The sequence below is a fragment of the Populus alba genome, chromosome 17, assembly GCF_005239225.2.
Source record: "Populus alba chromosome 17, ASM523922v2, whole genome shotgun sequence".
NCBI classification, from domain to species: Eukaryota; Viridiplantae; Streptophyta; class Magnoliopsida; order Malpighiales; family Salicaceae; genus Populus; species Populus alba.
Genome location: NC_133300.1, coordinates 6,229,777 through 6,252,884, shown reverse-complemented (window position 1 = coordinate 6,252,884; position 23,108 = coordinate 6,229,777). Strand labels below are relative to the sequence as shown.

The following is a 23,108-nucleotide window of genomic DNA, read 5'->3' as shown; positions in this document are numbered from 1 at the left end:
TCTAATCTAACAATAAAATCTTCATATCTAATTGTCCAATCGGATTTAAAAATATATTTTTTTTATGGTTTAAATAATTTTTTAAAGTTCTTTTTACTTGAAAAAGTATCAAATTGATTTGTTTTAAATTTTTTTATGGTTTTAAATATGTTGATGTTAAAAATAAAATTTTAAAAAATATTATTTAAATATATTTTTAATTAAAAAATATTTTATACACGATACAAAAATATACACTTAACATTAACTTCTCGGATTCATTCTTCAAACTCCTCCAACCCCAACTTCTATCCAATAATAATTTCAAGTTACTTAGCAAACATCTTCACTAAGTATAAGAATATCTAAATGAGAGTCTCGGGTAGGAAATTTGTTTTCTTTGATTTCTTTTATTCTATGGTGAAGCAAGAAAATCTTTACTTCTACACATGTTGGAAAGTTTTTGTCTGCTTTTAACAATGATATATTTGTTGGAAGAGTTAAAAGACATGTTCATCTGTTTCAAGCAATAAAAGAAAAATAACCATTGATCTTTGAAAAATAGAAAATTTATGAGAGATCACCCTTAAAAATCTATATTGTAGGCAGCAAATCCACATTAATGTATTTTACATCGGCACATATATTTTAGCATGTAAACATGTTTTTTTTATAGTTTGATATATAGTTTCTTTAACCTTGATTATATGTCAATTAAGATTAAATTTTATTTTCAAATGATTTTAAAGACACATATTCACATAATGTAGTGCTTAAGGAGTGCATATTCAATATGTTTCTTTTTGATATTTTGGAATGACAATTTTAATCCAAATTTGATAAATATTCACCTAAATAAATCTAAATTAGTGATATTTTTTTTGGATAATTAATATTTTAGGTTAGATATAAATATCCAAAATTCTTATTCGATAAGGTAATAATATTAACAAATTTAACCTAAAACCCGATCTAAATCTAACCCCAACACATATATTGATATTGTGCGTGCGCATGCACGCACTTGTGTATGTGTGTTTATATATATATATATATATATATATATATATATATATATATATAATCTAAGTAATAAGTATTCATTATCCAAAGTTTTATTAGTAATGCATAAATGATTAAATTTCTTATTTAATAAATAATAGATATAACATAAATATTTATTTTAAATATAAATATGTGTATCAGTATAGTAAAAACCTGAATGACATACATGCAATTAAAATATACTATAAGCAGCAAAATACTGAGATAAAAAAAAATATTGAATGAAAAGAGGGTGGCCTAATTAATAGCCTATTTAATGACAATGTGTTTTAAAAATACATTTATTTTAAAAACATTATTAATTTGATATATTTTAAATAATTATATGCATTGACATTAAAAATAAATAAAAATTTTAAAAATGTTTTAATATATTTTAAAATAAAAAACATTTTAAAAAAACTTATAACGATGATTTATAGACTAAGTCATGAAGATAAAAAAGATATCATGTTTTTGTGGAGGGGTGGTTGGAAAATCTGGATATGGTTTTTTTAACAAAAAAAAAAAAAAAACATTTTTAAAACCTATTTTAACAAAGGCAAATTACTAGAAGTCTAGTATGACAAATATTAATCTAGTGAGCGAATGAGATGCCATCCATTTTATTTCTTTTTTCTTTTTTTACACGGATAATATTTTCTAATTTGAGACTCTTAAAATCCATGTTAAACTTTTGTTCACATGTAAATACCTAAAAAGAAATTATAAGAGAGATATATATGAAAAAAGAAAACTAAAAGAGAAAAATTAAAATAATTAATTATTTATTTTTATCATTTTTTAATGGGATCATATATGATTTTTTTCACTTTTTTTAATCTATAACTCTTTAATATCAAATATTTATCATTAGAGCATTGTAAATTTTTCCTCGAAATAATACACATATTTTATCTCGAACAATGTATTTAATTTTTTATTTATTAAATATTAATATAAAGAATCATGCTAATTTAAAATGAGAGGATAAAATTATAAAAGAAAAATTAAAGAAAAATATTCATCAATTTGGTTACCGATTAACGATCATACTCAAACTCAAAATTTAATCTCTTTAGAACCATATTTATTTTATTTCTCTCTTTTTTCTTTTATGGTCAGTAATATTCTCGATTGAGATTGAATATGTTGCACTTGTCCATTCAAAGATAAATTATCTTTATTGGAAATAGAGAATTCTTGATTTATTTATTTATTTATTTTAATTTTTTGCAATGTTTATAAATCTTCCCAGTCCTTGCATGGAATCCCCTCATTCTATAATCGTTTCTTTATTATCCTCAATCTATCAATTTAATCCCAACATTATTAATCTTGTCAATTGAATCCCATATTATATTACACGATTGTAGTAAAATGAAACCAACTGAACTGATTAACAACATCTTAAAGGTTGGATACTAATTCTTTAACGAGTGTATTGGTAGGGATTATCTATTTAGATTATATTTGGTATTGTGGTAGTAGTTGTTTTTCAAAAGTATTTTTTATTTAAAAATAAATTAAAATAATATATTTTTTATTTTTTAAATTTTTTATTTTGACACTAGCATATCAAAATAATATGAAAACACTATAAAATATTAATTTGAAGTAAGAAAAAAATAAAAAATTAAATTTATTTAAAAACATTTTTAAAACGTAAAATTAAACAGACTCTTAATAAGTGTTTTGTAATGTGATGCAATATGCTTTTTATAAAAGTATTTTTAATTATATATATATATAATATTTTTTTAAGATTTTTTTTAATCTTTAACTTCAGTACATCAAAACCATAAAAAAAAAAATATTAATTTGATAATTTTTTCTTTTTATTAATTCGAGCCTTTATATATTTTAAAATATTTTTTTCATATGTATTTATAAAATATCATGTTTGTATATGTCGTAATAAATTTATCTCTGAATAAAGTTAAAAATATTAGATAAGTATATCACATAAATAAATTGATAATAAAATACCATGCTCATGCAATTTATCAGCCATTTCGACTTTTCAAATGTCAATAAATATAATATATTTTTGAGTAATTTCTGCCTTTATAAGAAATGGAAACTCGAAAACTCTTAGGAAAATTTCTGAATTTTTTAAACATTAAAACTAATTAGAAAAGGACAATTAAAATTAGTATCAGTTGACTTTTCAAATTCAATGGAGGGATCACAACTATGATACACAAGGGAGTACTTTTTTTTTTTTTAATTAATTCAAGTGTTTAGGTCAGTTTATGTTTATTTTGACTAATCCTACAGGTCAATTAAAATTAGTATATGTTGACTTTTCAAATTCAATGGAGGGATCATAAATATGGTACACAGGGAGTACTTTTTTAAAAAAAATTAACTCAGGTGTTTAGGTTAGTTTACACATATCTTAACTAATCATACGGGTCCTGAAATTAATGATGATGTAAGCTTCTAGTACTTTGAGATTTGTGGAACTCGAACTAATGACCTCTAAAGAAAAATATAAAATTTTTGAATTTATTAAAGGTAGTTGATTATAGCAATCACCAAAAAAAAAAAATATAATATTCACTAATGTATAAGAGATATATATGAAAAAACAAAGATAACTGAGAAAAAAATTAATAAAAAGGAATTTTGATTATTTTTTAATTAGATCATATATGATTTTTTTCACTTTTTTTATTTATAACTTTTAAATATCCAACAAATCTATACACAACAGGAAATCATAGCTGTGATATTCTAGTATATCTCCTATTTATGTAAATCCTGATTGTTATGGGATGGTAGTTGATTTCTTTCCAAAGACAGTTAATAAGGTTGTAAACTGTTATTTGTGTGTGTGTGTGTGTGTATTCAGTCTCAGAAATAAAAAGTAAGAAAGAATTTTTGCAAGAAATCTCTTTAGGTTAACATGGTATCAGAGCTGAGATCCTCTATTTGATCTTTGCTACAACGAAAGTTGCTACCACAATAGCAATATACGACAATGAATGGATGGTAGTATCAACCAGTTTGGTTGAACCAAAGCAACCAAATACAGTTGCAAACTTTAAAGACCTTATGGCAAGAATGACTCAAGCCATAAACCAGAATCATACTCAAACTCCAACAGTAATGCAGGATATTACTGCAACACAGTTTGGTATCAAACTTAATGGTACCAATTATGCTTTATGGTCCCAAATTGTTGAGATGTTCATCTTAAGAAAAGACAAGTTGGGATATATAAATGGTGATCTTCCATAACCAGAACCAAATAATCCTTCATTTAGGAGATGAAGGACAGAGAACTCTATTGTAAAAGGATGGTTAATTGGCTTAATAAATCCATCCTTGGTCAGCAACTTCATTCGATTTCCTACGGCTAAACAGGTATGAGATTCAATTGCTACAGCCTATTTTGATGGGACTGACACATCTCAGGTATATGATTTAAAGAGACGGGTAACTAGAATGAAACAATATGGGGAACCAATTGAGACATACAACAATTGTCTTCAAGGGTTATGGAGGGAGATTGATTTTTGTTGCCCGAACCCGATGGAATGTGTTTATGACATACAAAATATAATACTCTCTTGCAAGAGGATTGGGTGTATACTTTCCTTGATGGATTTGATGACAGGCTTGACAAGATCAGAAACGATGTTATTCAACTAAAGCCGTTTCCAACTATGGAACAGGCATATGCATATGTCTGTAGAGGAGATATCAGACAACAAACTTTCACTTACTCCACTTGTGAAGTCAAAAAAGCTTATGACTGCCCCTCTTGGTAATCAAGGTAACAACTGTTGTTGTGACAGTAGTGCCTTACTTGTTTATAAGGAAGGCAATAATAATGACTGGATAGTGGGTTCAGGAGCCACTGATCATATGACATTTTGTTCAGATGATTTTGTAAAAAATACAGAACCAAGGCGGACTAGTATATTCAACGCCAATGGGGTTATGTATCCAGTTACAGGAGTTGGAATCGTAGATATATCATCGTCAATTTCATTGCCTAATACTCTATTAGTACTATCTTTTTCCAGTAAATTAATATATATGGGTCAAACCACCGAAGAACTCAATTGCGTATCGCTAATGTATCCAAAATTTTGTATTTTTCAGGATATTCTCATGAAAAAGATCATTGGGCGTGGTACTAAGAGAGAGGGGTTATACTACATGGACAACTTTAGTTCGGGCAGAGTCAATATTGTGACTCACACCTTTAGTGCAAGCAAAGAATAGATTTGGTTATGGCATTACCAATTAGGACATCCTTCATTCAGCTACATAAATCATTTATTTCCGCAGTTATTTTCAACTTTGAGATATTCAGATTTCATATGTGAGACTTGCATTTTAGCCAAGAGTCATCATGTACCTTTTCCAATTAGTCTTAATAAAAGTGATATTCCATTTATTCTTATCCATTCTGATATTTAGGGACCTTTCCTTATTACAACAGTTTCGAGTATACGATGATTTCTGACTTTTGTAAATGACTGTACGTGGATGACTTGGCTATACTTATTGAAACGCAAGGATGAGGTATTTGGTGTATTTCAAGCATTTCATGCTATGATTCAAAACCAATTTTCAGCAAAAATCTATATTCTTTGATCTGACAATGAGGGAGAGTATATGAATTGAGATTTCTTAGAATACTTTCAAAGAAATGGTCTTCTCTATAAGTCTTCATTTAGTCAGACTTTACAACAAAATGGAGTGGCCGAATAGAAAAATCAACATATTCTAGAAACTGCACGTGCACTATTAATTAGATCGAAAGCACCTGGTCACCATTGGGATGATGTTGTTGATACTGTTGTTTATTTGATGAACTGAATGCCCTATAAGGTTTTAGATTTCAAAACTCCATACAGGTTCTATCACAATATGTTACTCTACCATCTCTACTGCTTATTAAACCACGTGTATTTAGTTGTGTTGCATTCGTTCATCTACATAAAAATCAACGGATCAAACTTGAACCTTGTGCTGTTTGGTGTATTTTTTTGGGGTATAGTACCAACAAGAAGGGATATTGTTGTTATGATCCAAATAAAAAATGGGTCTATGTAACAATGGATGTCATGTTTGTAGAGTCAGACAATTTTTATTTGTCACAAATATCAACTTCTCCTCTTTAGAGGGAGACTTAGGATGAAGAGCGGAAGTGACGGGATGGTTCGACTTGAGAAGCTATGGTGACAGTAGCATCTCCTACTGAAGCTGTTGTTATACATGCTAAAGAAGCTGGTCCGACTGAAAAAGTTGTGGTGACAATAACATCTCCTACAGAAGCTGTTATTATACATGTTGAAGAAGCTGTTGTGGCTAAAGAAACTATGGTAACATTAGCACCATCATCGATTGCAGATATTGGCCTAAGTGAAGAAGTTGAAGCTGAACAAGAGCTTGAATTTCCTAGTAGAAAAACCCCTCTCCTTGATTTACCTGACAGTGACAATCCTTCCCCTGAGAATATTCCTGAGGTAACATCTCCTTCATTATCTTCTAGCAATGTTTTGGATATCGTTATTGGTTATCACTTACCTTTCAGGCATAACCGAGGCAAAGCTCCAGCTCGTTACTCTCCAGGTGGTGAAGGGAAAAAATCCAAGTACTCGATCTTTAATCATATGACGACAAGAGGATTGTTCGACCCTTTTATAGACTTTGCACAGAGGCTGTCTTCTTATCACATCCCTTACGGAGTCCATGAAGCTTTAGCAAATCAGAAATGGTCATTAGCAATTCAATAAGAAATGGAATCCTTAAATCGAAATAGAACCTGTGATCTTGTTCTACTACCGAATATGAAGAAAACTGTTGGATGTAAGTGGGTGTTCTCTACTAAACATAAAGCAAACGACTCTATTGAACGATACAAGGCAAGGTTAGTGGCTAAAGGATATACTCAGACATATGTAATAGACTATCATGAGACGTTTTCCCCAGTAGCAAAGCTAAACACTGTCAAAGTGTTGTTATCCTTGGCTGCAAATCTAGATTGGCCCTTACATCAATTTGACATAAAGAATGTCTTTCATCATGGAGATCTTAATAAGGAAGTATATATGGATATCCCATCGGGTTATATGCCATCCTCCCTTGGAATTGTCTACAGGTTACAACGGGTTTTATATGGATTGAAACAGTCACCACGTGTATGGTTTGGTCGTTTTAGCAAGGCTATGAGAAAGTATGGTTTTCAACAAAGCAACTAAGATTATACTCTCTTTCTAAAACGACGACAAGGTACGATAATTGCCTTGATAATTATGTAGATGACATGATAATTATAGGAGATGATACAAAAAAAAATTCTACAAACTGCAGAAGTAGTTGGCTATGGATTTTGAAATGAAAAGGTTGGGTGGATTTAAGTATTTCTTTAAAATCGAAATGGTTAGATCAAGATGAGGCATTTTTCTATCACAAAGGAAGTATGTGTTTGATCTACTTACTAAAGTAGGAATGCTTGATTGCAAGCCAGTGGATACTTCAACAGTTTAGAATTAGAAACTTGGGGAGAACCCTAATCAAGAACCAACCAATAAAGAAAGGTATCAATGACTGATGGGTAAGCTAATTTATTTATCTCATACTTGTCCAGACATTTCATATGATGTGAGCATAGTCAGTCAATTTATGCATTGTCCTAGTAAAAACCATATGGATGCAGTTGTTCGAATTCTTTAGTACTTGAAATCAGCTCTGGTGAAGAGGCTTATGTTTTCTAAGAATGATCACGTAGACATTGAAGGTTATTCAGATGCTAACTGGGCAGATAACTTGTCTGACAAAAAATCTACATCAAGATACTTCACGTTTGTCGGAGGTAACTTGGTTACGTAGAGGAGTAAAAAACAGAAAGCGGTAGCACTGTCAAATGCTGAAGCCGAGTTTAGAGGTATGGCGAAGGGGCTTTGTGAGCTTTTATGGCTTAGAAGACTATCATAAATCGGCTTTGCTCCTAACTCATAAATGAATTTGTAATGTGATAATAAGACCACAATTGAAATATTTCAAAACCCAATCCAGCATGACAGGACAAAACACATTGAGATAGACTGACATTTTATTAAACAGAATCTTGAAGAAAAAGTGATTTGTTTTCCCTTCGTCAGGTCAGAGGATCAACTTGCTGATATGCTTACAAAAGTTGTCTCCAACAAAAAACTTTCAAAACTCACTTGACAAGTTGGGTATCAAAAATATTTTTTCACCAACTTGAGAGGGAGTGTTGGCGTGAGCTGTACAAATCTATACACAACAAGAAACTATATCTGTCATATTCTAGTATATTTCTTATTTATGTAAATCCTGATTGTTATGGGATAGTAATTGATTTCTTTCCAAAAACAGCTAATAAAGTTGTAAATTGCTATATGTGTGTGTGTGTATATATATATAGTCTAAAAAATAAAAAGTAGGAAAGAATTCCTGCAAGAAATCTTTTCAGGTTAGCATAATTATCATTCAGTATCATAAAATTTTCTAGCAATAAAACACACACATATTATTGCTATAAATGTTAAGAAAAACTCAACAATTAACAATAATTTATATTACTGAATTTTGTCACTAAGTATTTTAATTACATATAACTGAAAATATATTTTCTTAACAATCCCTTAAATTTGAATTAAGATACTAATCTAGGTTGCCAACCTTCTTGATTACCATCTAGAATGTCTTTTCTTAACAATCCCTTACCTTCTTAATTATCATCTACGAAAATAATTTCAAGTTTTTTTTAAAAAAAATTCCGTATCAGTTAGTTTTTTATTCACTTTCGGTATGCGTTCCTAGAATGGTATACATATTATTTAAGGTCTTTTCCTTATATATATGTGTATCTATGAAGAGCTTTGTTCTTGCTACCTAAAAGATAAACTGACGTGCTCCACTGCTGTAAGCTATCTAGTCGCTATTACCTTGTACAAACCTATCTCGAGAGAGAGGCTGAAGACACGCCAGTAGTACGAGGGAACCAGAGGCGGTGTTGGTGTTAAACCTAACCAGCAAAGCAGCTGCTCTATCTGTACGGAAAGCAAATCTCACCATAAAAATAAAATAAAAATAAAGTACCGTTTAAATATTTTCACTTTATTAGTGCTTTACTCGAATGGAAATAGCTTAAAAATAAAAAATAGAAATAAAAAGAAGAAAGATATATTTTCATATCTCCTTACATTATCCTTTGAGCCTTTTTTCTGCTTAACCAATTGGAGAGACTTGCACAGTGTGACTTCTTGCTTGGCCATAAAAGGAATCTTTCTTTTTCCTGCAACCAAGGTTAAGAAGATCTCTCTGTTAACCTCCTTTTCCTTTTCTATCTCTAAACATCACTGTTGGACTTGACTTTGGTTTTCTGTGAAGTGTCAACAGCACCAAAAGAAAGACAACATAGACATAGGTAAGAAGAGCTGAAACCAAAGATTTCTTACCAATCCTTGCAAGCTCACTCATTTCTTACAAACTTCAATGTCAGCTTGAGTTCTTGGCATTACGTACCAGCTAGGGTTGTTTTAGATTTTTCAAGATTCTTGGCTTAATCTGGCAAAACTTTTCTCTTCTTTTTCTGACACCCTTTTCTTTTTTCTTGTTTTATCACTGAGTGAGCTTCTCTACATTTCTATTTGCAGAAATGCTCGGTGCTGTACTAATTATTTTTTCTTCTGTACTAATTATTTTTTCTTCAGTTTCTTTTACTAAATTTTCCTTTCGCTTTTATTAAAGCGAGTTGATTTTCTCTTGTTAATTTTCCATGTACATGTAAATCCTCTTAGTAAATTTGTCTGTGTTTGTGATTGTCCTTTGCCCCCTTTCTTTTGTGGTTGATGGTGGCTTGATAATTTCCTGTAATTAAAGATCCGTTCTTGATTTCTTGCTATCATGATCCAGTAGTATTATCTATTAATGTCACTCCAACGATTCAATTGCTGTACGTTTTAAGGTAAAGGTAGTGGCTAGATTTTCTTTCTTTATTTCTTTTTTTTCCAAATTCAACATGCTATCTTCTTCTTCTTCTTCTTGTTTGTAAGAAAATCTGTTTATATTTTATTTTTAAGAATATAATACGTTTGCGTGGATGTAAGTAAAAAAAAAATTGATTTGCTTGTAAATATACTTGTTGAGGTTGTATGATGCATGCTTTTTCTCATTTTATGTCAAGGGTATTTGATTTTTCTCTCTGTAAACATTGATAAGGCCCTCCATTAATGAGATATACAATTAGGTCTATGGTTTTGGTGCGCAGCCTCTCAATCTTTCCCTTAGAAATTTTATTTTTAGCAGTATGTGCTTAATTATCTTGGTTGATTTTGCGCTTGAAGGGTGAGCTGAATTTGTTTCTTGGGGAAGATGACTCGCAAGAAAATCCAGATCAAGAAGATAGACAACACAAGTGCAAGGCAAGTCAGTTTCTCAAAGAGGAGAAGAGGGCTCTTCAAGAAAGCTTTCGAGCTCTCAATTCTATGTGATGCTGAGATTGCTCTCATGGTGTTTTCTGCAACTGGAAAGTTTTTTGAGTACTCAAACTCAAGGTTCTGCTCCCTTTCTCTTTCTTATTATTTTCTACTTTATGATATACCATATATATTATGTCATCTGTGAGCAAAATATTATTTTTTCGAGGAGAGGAGCACAGGGAGAAGTTGGTACTGATACGAAGGTTTTGATGTTATTGCTGCCACTTATTGCTAGTTCAAATCCTTTTTTAAGGGCATCACACGTCCACTTGTGTCTTTCTTAATGCTGGTGTTGAAACTTGAATTGCTTGTGGTCTAGGGTATGCTTGTTTCTCTAGTGTACTATAGTAAAGTATCAATTTCATGTTTTTGTTGCGGTCTACATGCTCTTAATGTTTTAATGGCTTCTCTTGTAAGCGTATAATGTCTATTTTGAACCAGAAAGACTTGCACTTCTGCCATTAGAGATCAAAGCCACTACTTTTATTAAGTTGGATTTGCTATCCTCTATGCCCCCAGAAACGCTACCTAGTCTAAGGATGTGCTCATAAAATATAGGGATAGACAGCTACACAATGCAAGGCCTTCATACCCTAGAAAACTCAAGGGCAAAATATGAAACCTCAATACCCCTAGCTAATAGTACAACCTGAATCTATTCTTTGTAGAGGCCATTGATTACAATTGCTCCGAAATGATGTATGAGCTCTTAAGTTGAAGTGACTTGTAGCATAGTGTTCATGTAAAGAAACTCTCTTCCCCATCTTCGCTTAATTTGTACTATACTGCTATATATTTTTCTGTCTATCAATAGAGTTATGAAACCATTTCCTTGTTTTTGTGGGTTGGAGGTAGGAGGTATCTTGTGCTAAGGTAACATATAGAAACTGTATTAATTACATGTAAGGTTTGCAGGGAAGAAAATCAAAATCGAAATATTAAAAAAAAAACATGTCTTAGCATCAATAGCCAGTCTTCTGTCAATTAGTAAATAGTAACCTAACTGGTATTGAATTGATCATCCAGCATCAGTAGCTCATCATCTGTGCAAAGAGTGCTCACTTGCTTACATTAACCCTAGAAACTGCCTTTTCTTCTCCTTCTCCCAGCATTTTGTTATAAGAACAAATGATCATCTGCTGACTGGTTTGGGAGAGCCTAGCTTTAGTCCTGCTTACCCTCAGGAAATCTATGTTTTAATTTTTGTGAAATCCATATGATCATAAGGTCAACTGCATCCAGCATTTAATAAGGAAGCAAATTAAGAAGAATAAGAAGAAGCATATGTAGGTTTCTTCTTTTCTTGCAATGTTTTATTTCAACTGTACTGGTGCTAGAGTTCTATCTTCTTCACAAAAAAATATTGAGTTTCAACCTCTTGTTTATAACAAATAAAAAATAAAAAACCCTTGAATTGGTAACTCAAATGCACCCATGTTCCTCCTGCCTCAAGAAGTCTCAGGCTCGAGTTTTTGTAATAAGAGAAAAAACTTTAACCTAAGAGGGAAGTTATCTAGCACTGGGAAATAATAACAAGACTGCTCACTACTCTATAATCCATCCAAGTAAATTAAGTCCCATTTGCTAATTGATAATCATGTATTGAAATTAATGTGTTTTCTTTTTCTATTTTTACATATCGTTTCATCTCTTCAAATCACAGAGCAACATCAACTATGACCGTCATAAACCCTAGAAGAGTAATATATAGAGTCGAAAATGAATCATTCATAACATAGGCTCATTAACAACACCGAGAGGGAAGGTAAAACAAGTATACAACCATAGCCTTGATGAAGAAAAACCCACGTGCTTTCAGAGCATCTTGTTTCTTAATATGTTCTGCGTGCAGTATTTTTACGTACCTGCAGAATAAAAATGTGTTTTGCTCAAAATTTGCTTTTACTATAAAGGTGATTGATAATGCATCCTTCATGATAAACACATTCACATATTGCAATAGAAATTGCAACACAAAGTTGAATATATGCAAGTAAGATGCTTGACACAATAGGTTAAACATAAATTACCAGCTCGATGTGATTAATTTCCTGCTGGTTCACTTACATTCGATCTCCTGCTCCCATCATGTGGTGATATTACTGATGAATTTGGTTACAAGATCTAAACAAACTTTACATGTTTATAGGAAGTTAATTTTCAAGTGTAAGGATTGAAACTATTTGTTATACCAGAGAGATCCCAATGGAGAAAAAATATTTTTTCTCATAAGAAAATTAAAAAAAAAACATGTTTATTACGTATAAATCTTTCAAAATAGAAAATAAGGACTTTATTTGGATTAAATTGAAAATACTGGAAGCAATGATCATAAAACATTAGCAGAATGAAACAAGTTCTTTATTTTTATAATAGAGAATTGAAAAAATAATTATTTTGATGTTTTATATTTTTCTGAAAAAAGTAGAGAATTATAAAAAACGTTCCTAAAAAAATAATTTTCATTCACAGTTAATAAACAACGCATTTTCTTTAGAACAAATAAAGTAACAAGTTGGTGAGAAACCACACGTCTGATGTACTATAATGTCTGATACAACCAATCTAGCATCTCCTTTATGATCATCATGTCTCTTATGTTTCTCAAAGTGACAAGACATACAAGTTCTTGGCATGCAATGTAAGAACGAACCCACTCCCACAGTAGTTTTTGATGGTGAACAGACATTGAGATATCTGATATTCCATGCTTGCTGCTGTCGGCGAGGTCGGCAAGGAGGTCGAGAGAGGTGTTGAGTGTTGACAAAGGAAATGGAGTTTCCACATGGCAAAATCATTCAAATATTTTCTCGTCTCTTTTTCAGTCAATAGGGGTGGGAAGAGAGTAGTTTTGATCAGAAACGAAACTTTAGAGAACCTTTAGGCCTAATAATGACATGCCTCCCTCTTCAGATTCATTTTACTTGTTGCTAGGGAGCTTTAATGACCCTAATAATAACCCTATTTGGTTAGAATACCATAAGCTAACATGAAAAATAGCCAAATAAATACTGGAACTTCTTTATACTGACACTTCCATGCAGTAATAGCCAAATAAATACTTAAATTTTTGGAATTGAAGAGATCATACGGAGCTAAGATTTGTAATTGTTGATGGGTAAGAGGGGCAAGCATTTACTCTATAGAAAATAATGAGAAATTATTAAATGAATTAGTGTACCATTTGAGATTTTGGATTAACCAATGATGAAAGAATGTCTCATCCGTTTATGCCATAATAAGAAACAAAACCCTTTTTTCCTCTTGTTAATAAAAAATCTTTCTATTTTTATAAATATAGTTATTTTTTGTTCATTTTAGAATTGCTGATATAACTAAACATGTTAATATTAACCTTTGCAGAAATCTCTTTCTACATACCAATTATCTATGCTATGCTATGATATTCGGGTAAATGATAGGGTCTTGTATATGTTCAACAATCCAACATATATTATTTTTTGATGAAATTGTGCTTACATTAAAAAAGGGAGTAAAGTAGTTGAAAAGATGCATACCTTTTAATTAAATAAAAGTTGAAAATCAATATAAAAAAGGTTTAAATCACTGAATAAGAATTTGACTTGAAAGGTTGATATAAAGAGGAGAGATTTAAACACAAGTAATTATATTAACAGTCACGATAGATCATTGTATACAAGTATTATCGGGAAAAACAAATACTAGTGTATGTTAGGAACTAGCCGTACTCATATTTGCAATCTTCATCTTCTATTGTGAAACAAGATAATAGTTGAATGTATCATATTTTGAAAAGGGTTTAACTTTCATTATTTTTTCTCATATATGTGATATCTAACTCTAAATTTTCTTATTATTAGAAAGTTTTTAGGGTTCATAATATGCTCATGGATCAAAATAACAAGAAAGAAAAAATTAGAGGTTTATGTGACTAAAAATACTAAAAAAATAAGTTCAAAACTATCCTATATAGGAAATTATGATTTAGAATTTTGCTCTCATATAATAAAGTAATTGTTTTATTTAAAACTATTCTATATAAGAAATTTTTCTTGGTTGAAGAGGGACATCAAGCATATGTAAATGAAAGTTTGTATCTCTAAGGATGGATTCAAGGATTAGATATTTAAGGGTTAAATCATAATGTTAATATCTTTTAGTGGTAAGTGTGTATATAAAACTGATGAGTTTTTATAAAACTCCCATAAAAGTTGAAGGATTTCTTTGAACTTTGAGGTGTCGTAATCCTACCACATCCCATCTCTACTCCCACACTCACATTGTCAGTTAAGGATATAAAAATTGTGATTTTTCATGAATCTTCCTGTTTAGTATAAAAAATATTCAATCTTGGTGGGCACCGGTTGGCACAAGAACACCAATCTAACCATCAAATAAGAAAGAAAAATGATAAAGATTTTGTAGAAGTGCTAGCAAAAGTCAATTTTGCTGATATTAGAATGTTGTAATAAAGTAGGGTTTATCTTTTTTCCTTGTTCAACAGTAGACTCGTTGAGTCTTAGGTTATATGGTAAGAGTAATCATCTCCAATTGCATATTAATAACTAAATAGATGAGAATTATCAACACTTGAAGATGTTTCACGGAGCTACTTGATACACAATCGTTAAGTTCTACCTACTTATGTATAAAATTATGTTCTTGTTGTTGTTCTTGAAATTACACAGTCGTTAATTGCATAATTTGCTTGGGATGCAAAGGATGAGCTCTTGCCTAATACAATAGTTTTTGCTTTTGTTCATGAAATTCTTTTGTGATTAGGATGTAGATATGATATAGGTTGATGAACAAGTATCAAAAAACAGTGAGACAAATATCTCTAGAAATAACAAAAAAAAAAAAAACATGAGCAGATTTAAACTTCTAAGTATTACAAGATATTATTATGAATTTAAGAAAAAAATAAAGGATAAAATGAAGTTTTTCTCTTAAATTAAGGTGATTCCAAGTTATTTATCAGATTACTTCTAATCTTATTTATCAATTCATGATATTATGTTCAAACTCATGATTATGTTCATGACCACTCTATATAAGCTTGGGGAAAAAAAATATTACTAGTATATCAAGAATTGGCAACTAACATGTTTACAGTTTTAGTCTTTATTTTCTATATAAAAAAAAAAACAAGAAACTTTTCGGACAAAGTATCATGTTTTGAAAAGGGTTTTTCATTTGTTATTCTTTATTATATGTATGATCTCTACATCTAAATTTTCTTGTTATCAGAACTTTTTAAGACTCATAATATATTCATAAGCCAAAATAAAAATAATTTTATACAATCTCAATTTTTTTTTATCAAGTTTCATTAATTATAAGAAGTTGTATATGATTTAGGCAACTAATATCTTGCCAAGTTGACTTACTATTTTTTGGATTAATTGAGATGCTTATACATATTAGATTTATTTTAACTAGATGTTGTTTAAAACTTTCTTGTCTATTACTTAATGTTTAATACTTGGAATTTTTTAAACTATGGTTTATTTGGCATCAAATGTTTTGATCATATGGGTTGGTTTATATGACTAAAAATACCTTATTCTGGAAAATAAATTTAAAACTATCTTATATAAAAGATTATGACTTGAAATTATGCTCTTGTCTCGCCTAATACAGTAATTCATGTTACGCCCAAGATGATAATTAGATTTACATTTGATAACTTTTATTTTCAACACCATTTATAGCAAAGGGACCATCATATGAAATAACATCTTATTTTTGTTTATTTTTTATGATTTTTTAGTGTTTTTTTCCTGCAAGATGTTTAGTATCAACAATGATTTATTTATTTATTTTTGTGTTCATGCAAGATTTATATTTGATAACCTTTATTTTTATCGTAAAGGACCATCATATGATATAACATTTTAATTATTTCTAGTTATTTTTATGATTACTTATTTATTTTTTGTTCATGCAGGATGTTTAGCATTGAAAATGATTTAAAGTATCCTTTTCAGCCTAGAAATACTTATCAATTCATTTCTTTCTTTTTTCTAGATTGGTTAAATTATCAAAAATTATCTTGAATTTTAAATCAAATTGAACTTTACTCTTGAACTTTAATATCTTTCTAATTCAGTACTTTACTGCCCTGTTGTTGATTTTGATCGTATTTGATAGTTTAAAAATACAACACGTGTCATGAAAAAACATGATTTGAAAAAATTAGAGAAAAACTAACAGGGGAATGGAAATGTGAACAAAGAGGCCTTTTGTAACCAAAAAATAGTTTATGGTACTCAAATTAAAAAAGTGAAGTTTTCGAGGTTAAGTTAAGTTTAATCCAAATTTAAGATAGTTTTGAATCATTTAGCCTTCTAGATTTTTTTGCCTGATGATTGATGTCTAATAAATAAAAATGGAAACCTCAATTGAAACAACCTTTTGATTTTATCAATTTTAACTCAAATTCATGTGCATTAGATAATTTCACATTCTATTTATCCATTATATATTAATGGAAATTGAAAGCTTATGTCCAATTTACAAGTGCTTAGTATGTGATTTCATCCAAAGTTTCTAAGTAATAACATCAAATCATAATAAATTTCGCTTTTATATAAGCAAAATCGGATAAAGTTTACTATGATTTGATGCTAAGATTGTCCATTAAAAATGATTTGAGTTTATTTTAGCTTCTTGGATGGAAACACCTAACAAATATAATAGAGCAAGTCTTCACTTCATAAATTATAATTGACAAATATAATTTACTTATTCTTGAAACTTGTTGTTTAGGTGGGGGGAGAGGTCATTGCCCAAGTGACCCTTAATTTAAGCTCACTCTGGCTAAAAGTGAAGTTTTCTCTAAAGGAATGCATAGGCCAAGGATAACTAAAAAAACTAACTCGTTTAATAAAAATTTCTCATCATTTAATTTTGTAGAATTAAAATTTTTTTTGAAAAATATTTAAAAGAAAATAAAATTATCAATGCTTTGTAATTACTTATGCCATCAATTTTATTAAGTTTAAATATTTAATTTTTATTAAACATACGGAAGTAATGATGGATTAGTTCCATCCAAACTTCTCGTGTAAAATAAATATGACAATATTCACTCATTAATATTTTATATGAAAATTAAGTATAACAAGATATAAATCATTCTCCCCTTAGATCATAATAATCATGGTGTTTTAAATAATTGTGATCAATGTACATGTTTATTGGCATTTATACTAAATTACCAATATTTAGGTAGAAATGCTAGTAGGTCCTTTATTGGTGAAAGTTATTCACAATTAATGCCTTTTTGACTCTCAAGTGTGTTGTGTTAGGTTTTTTTTATTGCAACTATTTAATAATAAATTTATTATATTGCTCATATCCGAATAAAATTGGTTTGGTGCTTTATAATATTTTGTTTGTTATATTCTTCAGTTAGAATCGAGATAAAGAATGCAAATTAATTAGATTTATATTTATTAATACATTTTTATTCATTTTAACTTCAAAGTTTACTTATAGAAGATTTTATTTTTATACTAAATGTGACATTACTTTTTTTATTTATTTCCAAACCTGTTCCATGAATACTTGTTAAACCATGCCTGGACATATATGAATGAGAAAGGGGTCAATTTCCCGGAGTTTGTTTTGTCAAATTAGAATTGTAATTTTTTATATAAGTAGTTTTAAACTTATTTTTTTCATAATAAGGAGTTTTTTAGTTACATTAACAACCAACTAATATGATAAATATGTTTGATGTTATATAAACCTTTGTTTAAAAAATTCAAAGTTTTAAACATCAAATAACATAAAAGAAAGTTTAAAGATCATCTAGTTAATATAAACTCAATACATGTGTATCTTAATTAATCTAAAAATATTAAATTAACTTGATAAGATGTTAGTTGCCCAAGTTATCTATAATATCTTGTAATTAATGAAACTTGATAAAAAAAAAATAATAGGAATTGGATAAAATGATTTTTATTCTAGTTTGTGTGTACATTATAAACCTTAAAAATGTTCTGATAATAAGAAATTTAAATGTAGAAATGATAGATATGATAAAAAAAAAAAAAAAATAGAAAACCCTTTTCAAAACATTATAATTTATCCTAAGATTTTCTTGTTTTTTTTTAATAGATTAAAAATGTAAGCAAGCTAGTTGCTTGTTCTTGATATACTAGTAACATTCTTTTTTTCGTTTTCTAATGCTTGTATAGGATGTTCGTGAATCACATGTTCAAATGCTTCTTTTTTATATCAACCTTTTAAATAAAATCCTTACCTAATGATTGAAACACTTTGTTGTATGGATGTTTTTTTTTATTTTTGTTTAATTAAATAGTGTAAATCTTTTAACTAGCATACTTTTATTATGTATGTATGTATGTATGTATGTATAATTTCATCAAATAATAATAATATGTTGGATTGTGAAAGATATGCAAGACCCGTTTATTTACTTGAATAGCATAGACAATTGGTCATGTAAAAGGATATTGCTTGAAGGTTAATATTGACTTATAAAATATTAGAAAATGAAATAACACTACAAACATCCTAATTAATTTAATTTTTTTTAATAATAGAGATTGCAATAGAAATCACACAAACCCTAGCTTTTGAAGGAAGAAAGTAAACAAAGAGAAGGCCTACATTTTCTTAATTTTATAAACAATTAATTCTGACAAAGAACTTAAAAATAAAATGACATAGATAATTTAGATACTACATGACGGAAAATATCCTATTTTTATAAATAAGATTAGAAATAATTATACGGTAAGTAAGATTTAGAATCACCTTAAATTGAGCTTGGTTATTGAAGAACTGCTATATCTTTGTTTGGCGGTCATCACTCCGCACATGCGTTTCCACTCTAGAGTTAATAGTGTAATCTAATTAAATCAAAGATAGTAATGAAGAAAAAACTCTGAAATCATAAAAAGTTAAAAAAAATAATCAAGTATGATTTTGATTGGATATTTAAGTGTTAAAATGTAATGTTTTTATCTTTTAGAGGCAATTGTGTATAAAACTGATGAATTTTTATAATACTCCTATAAAAGTTAAAGGATTGTTCTTTGAACTTTGAGATCTCATTATCCTACCAAACTCTACACACATATTGTCATTTGGGATACAAAGATATGTGATTTCTCATGAATATTCTAGTTTAATATAAAAGAGGTTTAGTTTTTAAGAAGAAAGTGGATTTAATCTTTGTAAGCACCAGTTGCACAAGGACACTAGTTTGTAATAAAATAGAATTTTCTTTCTTTCTTTTTTGGTTCATCGAGAGGTCTATGGAGTCTTAGGCTACATAATGAAAGTATTCATCTCCAATTACATAATAATAACCACATAAATTAGAATTACTGACACTTGAAAATATGCTTCACTAAGATACCAGACACACAATTCTTACTATACATATGTATAGGATTGTCTTCTTGGATATTCGGGTATACTATTAAATAATATGCATTGCGTTGAAAAGGATGATTTCTCGCCTAATACAATAATTTTTGGATTTTTCTAGCTTTTGTTCTTGAGATTCTTTTGTGATTAGATCCTCTTGTTATTCTACTGTTCCAAATTGTTTAAGATTTAAGTAACTTAAGATCATAGAAAACCGCATAATATAGAATTGTTTCTATAGTTTTGTTGATACAATACCTTCTTTGATCTTCCTGATGTTACTTATATAGATCTAGATTTTAATATTAAACATTTCTTCATTTAAACAGGCCTAGATTAGTTTGATATTATTTGAGCTTTTGATAGGGTAATAAATCTTTGTAATGATAAGGATAGTTCTCTAGTGACCAATATGATATTAGGGTTCGTTATTGTTAAATCGAGTTATCGCCCTAAGCTTTATATATATATATATATATATATATGGTTTGTTATTGGTGTTCTATTTGACAATAGGGTTTATTGAATATTTGGTACCTGGGAAACATTTACACTTTAACCGGTTATTCTATTTCATTCAGTCAACTGGTTCCCAACTAGTTGACCAGTTTAACAAATTATTTAGAAATCTAGTTTATTTTCAACAGTTCTTTGATCTATCAGGACTTTCAGTTCCCTCCTCTTTTTTGTTATCTAGTCTGTCAAAATGAGGGTGCTTTGGGGTGTGTATGTCGAGAGATCATGGATTCTACTTCCTTCTCCTGACATTTTATAGCTGGTTCTTGCTGCTTCTCGGTTTCTGCCGTTTCTGTGTTTTTTTTGTTCATTTTCTGTTGTTAGGTCATCCTTTCTCAGATTCTTCTGCTTTCTGGCTCCTGTAATCTTCATCTGTGTCTGTGCATAGCTGCTGTTTGGTCTTGTGTTCAGTTACCTCTCCTGCCTTGTTTTTTTTCAAACCGTCAATAGCGCATCTTAGCATTTTGTGTCCCTATTAATTTGTGCTGGTGCAATTCTGGTTTTATTGTGGCTTTCATGCAATGACTGTTGCTGTTGAAAATCTGTCTATTCTTCTTCATTTTCTGTTTGGATCTTGTTTTGCTCGTCAGGTTTTGCCAAGTTTCTGGGTAGGCCCATCTTTTTTAGGTTTGATGGTTTGTTGTTGTAATTGTAGCAGCATTTTTTTCTAGTAGTTTGCTGTTGCCATAGTAGCAGCAAATCTTCTACCCTTCCTCACAGGTTGATTGTTTCTTTACATCTTGGTGAGTCCTTTTGGGAAGAATCATAGCTGCTAGCGATTACAAGTGATCCTTGAAACATCCCACCATTGGCACTGTTTTTAGCTAGTTTTTGCCTATTCCTGGACATGAAAATTCAAGAAATGATTTGCTCTACCTTTTGTTCTTGAAGCATTGAGCAAGTGATAGAAAGGCGTAATCTGCATCCCAAAAACCTTGACACATTTAGTCAACCATCGGTTGAGCTTCAGGTAATTAGTTTTTATACTGTAGCCTATCAAGTTATATTGAATTTGAAACCACATCAAGATTGTTTATATATATATATTCCTTTTTCGCTCTTGATGATTAATATTGGATTGGCGAGTCAAATTATCTGATAAATGCATGGCTACCTTTTCGTAACATTGTTTTTCCTCTTCTTTCACTCAAAAGCTTGTTTCAAAAACTTTGAATTAGGTTGAAGAAGGAGAAGATAATGATCTTGACTCAAGATCTAACTTTATAAATTCCATAAGATACCATGGTCATGTATTAGTAAAGGCAATATTCGTTTCTGTCCTTTCAGCTTGATAGTGCCATGCATGCCATGTTGAACAAGGAAATAGCAGAGAAAACCCGTGAACTGAGGTAAAATCTCAGGATCAATAACTTGTTGCCACAATAGATCACATTTCAATTCGCAATGCTGATACATATGATGATCCACTGATGACAGGCGAACAAGGGGAGAAGACCTGCAGGGACTGAACATGGAAGAACTAGAAAAATTAGAAAAATTAATTGAAGGAAGCTTGTGTCGTGTCATAGAAACAAAGGTTATTCATGCAGCACTCTTGTCTTGTCTTAATTCTTGTAGATAGTTCTGTCCTGTATATATACGCTGAAGACTTTGTTCAATACCTCACACATGTTTCAACTTCAATGTGCTTCAGGGAGAAAAAATTCTAAAGGAGGCCGATGCTCTCAAGTCCAAGGTCACTTCACTACTTTTAACAATGAGAAAAAATAAAATATTCATGCAAAGTTTGTGAAAATTACTGTACATGAAACCCCATATGATGTGCATGAACTGATATGGTTACTCTCTGTGATTCATTTTTCCTTATTTTTTGTTAATTTGCAGGAGCAACAACTAATAGAAGAGAACCAGCGATTGAAGCAGAGAGTGAGACTATGAGACCTATTATTAATTTTCAGCTCCTTCTTGTTACTCCCTCTCACTTTGAGTTCATATTTTACTTGGCAGTTAATGAATTTATCAAAGGGCCAAGGGCATTTGCTCGAACAAGGCCAGTCGTCAGATTCTATGGTGACCAATATCAGCAGCACCTCAGCAAATCCTCGTCAGGACTGCGACAACGTGTGTTCTTTTCTTACACTTGGGTAGGCTCGCTTGTTACAACTCATTTTTCTTGCATGGTAGAGTGTAAATCAATGTCAAATGGTGTCTTGGTGCTCAGGAAATTAACCAGCTGTCTGAATGCAACTCCGAAACTGTCTTGCAGGTTACCTTTTCCAGATTGAATCCGAAATATGGAGGATTTCCAACAAAAATTTTCAAATAAAACCTTCATCCTGGCTTGTACGTGGTTAATATTTGCTTGTTTATTCAAGAAATTTACAGGGTTTAAGATACAGATCATGTGTGTTTGTGTATATATTAATATAGCTTGAATTGAAGCTAAATTAATATATATGTATGCCATGTCTTGCTTTATTTTATTTCAATTTCAGTGGGGGAAAGGATAGGAATATGCATCCACAAGACTCTTTATCAGTGTGAGATTCTTTGCATTTATGCCCTATTTTATAAAGCAAGCAGAAGATAATCTTGTGATGATCAGGAGAATAAAGAACTCGCATATAATCTTTTTTTATTTTTGGTCCCATCTAGGCTTTTTATAGGGGTATTTAAAAATTTGGTTGTGATTGTTTTTTAAAATGTTTTTTATTTAGAAAAATATATTATTTTTATTTTTTA

At 30.0% G+C, this 23,108-nt stretch overlaps 1 protein-coding gene across 3 annotated transcripts; it reads left to right on the top strand.

The window, feature by feature from the left end:
- Window positions 1–9,183: 9,183 nt before the first annotated feature.
- On the top strand, window positions 9,184–22,967 carry LOC118036156 (MADS-box protein JOINTLESS). Of its 3 annotated transcripts, XM_073405983.1 has the most exons (10): window positions 9,194–9,321; window positions 9,406–9,442; window positions 10,362–10,571; window positions 21,297–21,375; window positions 21,693–21,754; window positions 21,843–21,942; window positions 22,060–22,101; window positions 22,251–22,292; window positions 22,374–22,510; window positions 22,633–22,967. In XM_073405983.1, exons 3-10 carry the CDS (start codon window positions 10,390–10,392, stop codon window positions 22,649–22,651), a joined length of 663 nt encoding a protein of 220 aa, XP_073262084.1. In that variant the 5' UTR covers window positions 9,194–9,321; window positions 9,406–9,442; window positions 10,362–10,389; the 3' UTR covers window positions 22,652–22,967. The 3 variants fall into 3 exon arrangements, with proteins under 3 accessions (XP_034897752.1, XP_073262084.1, XP_034897753.1); XM_035041861.2 differs by having other exon boundaries at window positions 9,184–9,442; XM_035041862.2 differs by lacking the exons at window positions 9,194–9,321; window positions 9,406–9,442 and adding an exon at window positions 9,707–9,982.
- The last annotated feature ends 141 nt before the right edge of the window (window positions 22,968–23,108 follow it).